Source organism: Penaeus japonicus, unplaced genomic scaffold (assembly GCF_977035675.1).
Source record: "Penaeus japonicus unplaced genomic scaffold, GWHDUDI00000001_assembly GWHDUDI00000036, whole genome shotgun sequence".
Classification (NCBI taxonomy): Eukaryota; Metazoa; Arthropoda; class Malacostraca; order Decapoda; family Penaeidae; genus Penaeus; species Penaeus japonicus.
In genome coordinates this window covers 6,131,396-6,138,895 of record NW_028234438.1, presented here as the reverse complement: position 1 = coordinate 6,138,895, position 7,500 = coordinate 6,131,396, and the positions used below count along the sequence as shown (strand labels likewise).

Below are 7,500 nucleotides of genomic sequence, written 5' to 3'. Positions count from 1 at the left end.
CACGTCCACCTAATTTGCGTTCGCTTCGTGCTTGTGGTGTGGTTCTCTTCCCCTCTTCCCCTTCCCTCTCACCTCCCTACCCTTTCCCCCTCATTACCCCTTCCTCCTCTGTTCCCCCTTCCCCTTTCCCTCTCACCTCCCTACCCTAACCCCCTCATTTCACCCCCACCCCTCACCCCCTCTATCCAATAATCTCTCCCCCTCACCCCCCCCCCTCTATCCAATGATCTCTCCCCCTCACCCTCCCCCCTCTATCCAATGATCTCTCCCCCTCACCCTCGATCCCAACCCCCGCGCGCCGCCACTGCCGCCCCTCCTAGGCCTACTGCCCCACCCCCCTTCCCCCCCCACCACGAACAGGCCCGGGCGGCACGACCCTCCTCCACTCCCTGATTGAGCACCAGCCAACAAGGCAACCCCCCGACCCACCTTCTCCTCCCTCCTCCCCCACCCCCCCGCCCTCCTCATACCGTGTCTGGCACAGCACCGTCTCGCGGGTGGCTCGCCACACTCCCGCTGGCGCCCCCCCTCCTTTGACAAATAAATTGGGGTTCGGTGGTAATAAGCTAACGTGGGTGAGGGTGTCGTGGATTCCAATAATCTCTCCCCCTCTCCTTCTCTTCCGATCATCTGCGATCTCTCGCCCCTCGACTCCTGCTACACCCCCCTCCCCCCCCCTCTATCCAATGATCTCTCCCCATCACCCCCCCTCCTTTCCCTCCCCCAACCAGAGATGTTCACGCGCCTCACTTCGTACGTCCCCCGCAACCGAGCCCGCTATCAGCTGTGCGAGGTCGACGATACGATGGGGGCGTGTCTCGTGGACTCCGTCTGCAGGAGGGAGCGAGGACTGTTTGCCGGCTACTGCGGAAGCGGCGAAGAAGTCTGCTGCGTAGGTAAAGATCGCCGCTCGGATTTATGTGTTTTTTTTTTCTTTCTTTCTTCTTCTTGTTCTTGTTCTTGTTCTTGTTCTTCTTCTTCTTCTTTGTCTTTTTTTTCATGGTAAGGTCTCAAGGATCTCCTTAAGATTTATATTCTTCTCTCCTGTGAAGAGTTATCTAGGACGTTTTCTTCCTCTAGACTTCCTCGCTACTTACCCCGTCCCGCCACCTTCTCCTCTCGTGCCTTCGTCTGGCTCTGGTGTCTGCTGCCTTTTTCTCTGCCCCCCCTTTCTTCCTCTTCGGAAAGATATCCCAAAGACATGCCTTTTCCCCTGGTAAATTCTTCCTAAGACGTTCATTTCTCCCCTATTAAGACTTCTTCAAGACGTTTATTTCCCTTTTCCCTTACCTTCCCACCCCCTTCTCCCACGACGTTATCTCCCTCTTCCCTTCCCTCCCCACCCCCTTCTCCCCCGTAAAGACTTCCCTAAAACGAACTCCAAGACGCTAAGTCCTCTTGTCTCCCCCTCTCCCCTGCCTCCCCTCCCCCGCTTCTTCTCGTAAATGCTGGAGTTTTTGGGTTGGGTTTTGGTTGACTGGTTGGGCGGACTCTCCTCACGGGCGGGCTTTCATCAACTGCAGGCTCTCGTGGGCGGCCGGTGGAAGGATGGGCGGAAGGAGCGGGCGCTGGTGATGTGCTTTGAATCTTTTATCGGTAATTGGGTATATTTATATATATATACATATATATATATATATATATATATATATATATATATATATGTATGTATATATATAATATATATATATATATATATATATATATATATATATAAACCCTCCTATATATATATGTATATAACATATTATATATATATATATAGATATATATATATATATATATATATATATATATAATATATACATATATATATGTATATACAGTATATATTATATAGACTATATATATAATATATTATATATATATATATATATATGTAGTACATACATATTGATATATATATATATATATTATAATATATATATATATATATATATATATATTATACTCACATATATATATAAACACATATAAATATAATGTTGTTATCGTTTACCAGATTTCTACGCCTCATCTCACATTTGCATGCATTGTATACCAGACCAATAGAAAAAACAAAACCGCTAAAGCAGACAAAAAAAATAAAAAAGATAAAATAAAACATAGATAAAAAAAAATAATAATAAATAAATAGATAAATAAACTAAACTAGTCATATACCTGAAAGAAAAAATCAACTTTGCCAATTTTTTTTTCTTCTTTTCAACCCAACCTAACCTACCTGTCCTAAACACACTCTTCGCCCACGTCCTAACACACTCTTCCTTTTTCTCCAGTGGACAAATCCTGCGACGGTTACACGCGGTCTCACAGCAGCTACTTCAGGAACCCGAGTTTTCCCAAAAATAACACCGACGAACACATGTGCCCTCTGACGGTGGAGGTCGGGCGGGGCGTGTGCGCCGTCAGGTGGGTTCTACGGAGTTTGTGCTTTTTTGTTTGTGTTTGTTTTTGTGTTTAGTTAGGTCCGTGTGTGTGTGTGTGTGTGTGTGTTTGTTTGTTTGTTTGTTTTTGTGTGTCTGTGTTTATTTGGTTGATAAGAACGAAAACTAGTACGTGTCATGTAAATTATTATTACTATCATTATTATGATTTTCATTATGATTAATCATTATCATTATACTCATTATTATCATTATTGTTATATCAGTATCATCATTATTATCATTATGATTATCAACATTATCATTATTGTTATTACCATTATCATCTTCACTGTTATTATCATCATCACTGTCATTCTCACCATTATTATCATTATTATTACCATTACCAATATCAATATCATCATCATCATTAACATCATTACCATCATCCTCATCATCACCACTACCATCACCCAACCACCACCATCCCCCCCCATCCCCATCCCCCCATCCCCCCATCCCCCCCATCCCCACCCCCATCATCCCCATCATCCCCCCCATCATCATCACCAGCCCCATCCCCACCACCTACCCCCTCATCCCCACCCCCACCATCCCCATCATCCTTATCCTCATGGCTAATTCCATCCGCCTTTCCTCGCCGTAGACTGAACTTCGAGGAGTTCGAGCTCTCGCCCTACACGGAAGGGGTGTGCATCGGAGATCACCTGACGGTACTCGGCACGAAGGAAGGCTCCACCACGCCCGTCTGCGGAAACATGACAGGCTGGACGAGTATGTATATGGATGGATTTATATAATTGTGTGTGTGTGTGGGGGGGGGGGGGGGTTGTGTGTGGTTGTGTGTGTGTGTGTAGGCATGCTTTTGTTCCTTTGTTACATCTGGGTGGATATACAGTACGTTAAAATATTGTATTAACATTCACGTAAACAAACATATACAATCATAATTTCTAAAACTATTCATGTCAAGCTTGTTACCACCAACAAGAACAACCAAATTACAAACAAGATAGATAAGTAAACAAAAAAATATAAAAAATAAAAAAAATGATATATTACTAAACTTAATCCCCACCCCCACCACCCACCCACCCACCCACCCACAGCCACCTTTGCCGTGAAGGAAAACAGCGAAGTCGTGCTTGCAATGGTGCTGCAGGGACGCCCCGCCCACACTTTCTCCATCCGGGTCACGCAGATTGGCTGTGATGAAGTCCAGGTGTTTCACTGTAAGTCGCTTTGTTTTCTTTTATTGGGATTTTCTCTTTTGTATTTTTGTTTTTTTGTGTTATTTTTTTATTTTTTTATTTATGTGGTTATGATGATAAGGATGATGATAGGTGATTGGTGATAGTGATACAAATAATAATGATAAAAATGATGATGATGATGATAATGCTAGCAATAGTAATAATGATGATAATGATAATAACAAAATCAATATTGCTAATCATACCGATGTTCTCGCTTCTATATCTCTTTTAGTCAGTCCAACCAATAAATCAAATCAGTCAATCAAGTCAGTAGATTAATGAAGTTCAAGAAAATAACCAAATAGAGAAAATCAACCAAAACAAACAACTAGAATATCTGTAATCCTATCAATCTATCAACCAATCAATCTATCTATCAACCTATCAGTAATCAATTCATCAGTCAATCTATCCATCTATCGATCAGTCTATCAATGAATATATTAATCAAGCAATCAATCTATCAATTCATTAATCATCCTAGCAATTAATCTATTAATATACCAGGAATAACAATAGTATTAACACCCCCCCCCCTTAAAAAAAAAAACATTCATCAACAGATCCACCAACAATGATAACATTTTTTTAAATAGACCAAAGAACATCATTCTCCCTCGCCTACTAACACTGGTGCAAGCCAATGTGTGTACAAACTAAAAATGTTAATGATTCCACCTGCCATTCTAATTAATCAACCAAACAATTAGTCAGTCAATCAACCCCCCCCCCCCCCAAAAAAAAAAAAAAAATCCTCCTGCCATTTTAACCAACCAACCAACATACCAATCAACCCCCCACCTAAAAAAAAGGGAGAAAAAAAAATTCCACCTGCCATTTTAACCTACCAACCAACCAACCAATCCCCCCCCCCCCAAAAAAAAAAAAACAACAACAAAAAAACATCCCCCCAAAAATAAAAACCAAACAAAACCAACCCCAACTCTCGCTCCTCCTCCACCCCAGCGCCCACCTACGCCGGCATCCGCAACCCCGACGCCGAGTCCTACGAACCCACCACCAAGAAGCCCAACTTCGTCCTGGTCAAGCCCTTAGGACCGACGCCCAAACCAGGGAACAAAACGACGACCCCCGAGACCACGCCCTCCCCAGACGACACCACGGAGGAAATGCCCAAGACGACGACTCTCAGCTCCGCCCACGAGGGGGACGACGACAGCAGCGGGGAGAACCAGGGCGACGATGACGAAGGAACCGCGACGACTATTCGGCCGCCTGTGAGTGAGGGACCGACGACCCTCATGCCGGGGACCATCCCGTCGCCCAAGCCGAGTGATGTGAGTTTGGTGATGAGGGGGTTGGGTGGTGATGAGGGGGTTGGGTGGTGATGGGGGGGTTGGTGATGAGGGGGATGATGGGGTTTGTGATGATGATGAGTGTGATGATGGTGATGACTGGGGTAATGAGATTTGTGATGGGGATGAGTGGGATGTAGATGGTTGTGATGAGCAAGTGAGGATTCTGAGTGTGATGAGTGAGAGGTTAGTGGGTGTAATGGTGCTGAGTGTGATGGTGTTGTGTGTGGATAATGAGGGTGATGATGATAAGTGGAAAGATGATTATGATGAGTATGATGATGTGTGTGATGGTGATGAGTGGGATGATGACGATTGTGATAATGAGTGTGATAATGTTGAGTGTGATGATGGTGATTGTGATGATGATGATGAGAATGATGGTTGTGATGGTGGTGAGTGTGACGAGTGTAATAGTGATGATTGTGATGGTGTTGTGAGAATATGGCGAGGGTGATGATGATGACTGTGATGAGGAGTATTGTCATGATGTTGAATGTGATGATGGTGAGTGTGATGAGTTTGATGATGATTATTGTGATGACGAGTGTGATGATGATCATTGTGATGATAATTAGTATGATGATGATGACCGTGATGATGATGAATATGATACTGGGAATGATAAGGATACTAATGATGATAATAATTATTGTTGTAGTGATGGTGATATGTAACCATAGTGATGATGATAATGATAATAATGATGATGACAATAATGATAATGATAGTAATAATAATTATTGTAATAAGGATAATGATATCATCATTATGATTATGATTATCATCATCATTAGAGCTGCCATCATCATTATCATTATCACCATTACTATTATTTTCATTTTTATCATTAGGGTTACTATGATAATTATTACTTAATAATATGTACGATGATATATGTTTAAAAAAATATTTAATATCATTCTAATTAATATTAGGAATAATAATATATCAAAATACCGCCTAATAACATTATCTATGATAACTTTATGTACGCCTTCAAGTTTGTATATATATATATATAAATATATATATATATATATATATATATATATATATAAATATATATATATATATATATATATATATATATATATATATACATATATCTATCTATCTATCTATCTCTATATATATATGTATGTGTGTGTGTGTGTGTGTGTGTGTGTGTGTGTGTGTATGTGTGTGTGTATACCTAAACAAAAAAGTCCCACCTTCAGCTTGCCTCACCACCCCACGACTCAAACCGGGCGCATTTCCTCCGCAGGTTTTAATCCGCGCCCAAAAGACAGACTCCGAGGAGGAGGGCGTGTACCTGGAGACCATTGAGGCCACGCCCGCCATTTCTGCGTTCAAGAGAGGTACAGTTTAGTGGGCGTTTAGTGGGATTATTATTATTATTGTTGGTGTGTTTGTTATTAGTTAGTGATGTTATTTATGTGTTGTCAATAATGATATTTTTGTTATTAGTGTTATTTGCAATATTGTTGTTGATATCAATTGCAGAATAAGATCACTATCATTAATAAGGATGAATTTATATGAAAGAATATCAATATTTGTTAGTAATATCATAGTTATTTTGTTATTGTTGTTGTTATTTATTCTTATCACAAGAATAGTCATATCAGTTCTGAAGAACATAACCAATCTAATAATAACTAATAATAAATAAAAATAAAAATCCTAAGACCTCTCCCTCCACCTCACCCTCAGCCTTCGAGCTCCGAGTGAGTGACAGGTGCTGGCAGTACGAGAACGAGGTTCCTTCAGGATTCAGAGTCATCGGCGGAGGATACACCAAGATTAACGAGTTTCCTTGGCAGGTAGGATACCCTTTTTTTTTTTTGGTCTTTGTAGTTTGTTTTGATTTGTGTCTTTTTATTCCGTTTGTTTTGATTTGTGTCTTTTTCAATCCGTTTGTTTTGATTTGTTTCTTTTTTAATCCGTTTGTTTTGATTTGTGTCCTTTTTATTCCGTTTGTTTTGATTTGTGTCTTTTTATTCCGTTTGTTTTCAATTGTGTATTTTTTGTTCTGTTTATTTGTGATGTCGTTCTGTTCCTGGTGGCTTTGTGAATGTCAATGTGTTAACTGTCAATTATAGGCCTATCAATTATCAGCTATAGAGTTATTAATGTGTAGGCCTATTTCTTCCCGGTAGTCTTTATGAACCTTCCATTTTTTTGTCTCTTCTCTTGTCTTTATTTCCCTTTTTGTTTTGTCTTTTTCTTTTTTTCTGCTCCTCTGCTCTTCCTCTTGTCTCTCTCCTCTCTTCTTGCTTTTCCTCTTATTAATTCTGTTACCTATTTCGTGTATAAATACCGTACAAAATGTGATCATTGTCTATCTACATATTTTAAGATATATAACGAATATGATGAAGAAATGATAAATAGATAAATAGATGAATAAGTAAAGTGATAGATGGATAAATAGATAAATGAATAAAGTGATAGATAGATAGATAAGTAAAGAGATTGATAGATAGATAAGTAAAGAGATAGATAGATAAATAGATAGATAAGTAAAGAGATAGA

The 7,500-nt window shown here is 40.3% G+C and overlaps 1 protein-coding gene across 1 annotated transcript in view; it reads left to right on the top strand.

The window, feature by feature from the left end:
- Positions 1 to 708: 708 nt before the first annotated feature.
- LOC122258348 (uncharacterized) overlaps positions 709 to 7,500 on the top strand; it is a 15,592-nt gene continuing 8,800 nt past the window's right edge. Inside the window, exons 1-7 of the mRNA XM_086531580.1 lie at positions 709 to 896; positions 2,280 to 2,412; positions 3,037 to 3,164; positions 3,500 to 3,622; positions 4,613 to 4,944; positions 6,230 to 6,323; positions 6,679 to 6,788. Coding sequence (XP_086387706.1) covers positions 734 to 896; positions 2,280 to 2,412; positions 3,037 to 3,164; positions 3,500 to 3,622; positions 4,613 to 4,944; positions 6,230 to 6,323; positions 6,679 to 6,788 — 1,083 coding nt within the window. The 5' untranslated portion in view covers positions 709 to 733. The remainder of the gene's footprint in view (positions 897 to 2,279; positions 2,413 to 3,036; positions 3,165 to 3,499; positions 3,623 to 4,612; positions 4,945 to 6,229; positions 6,324 to 6,678; positions 6,789 to 7,500) is intronic.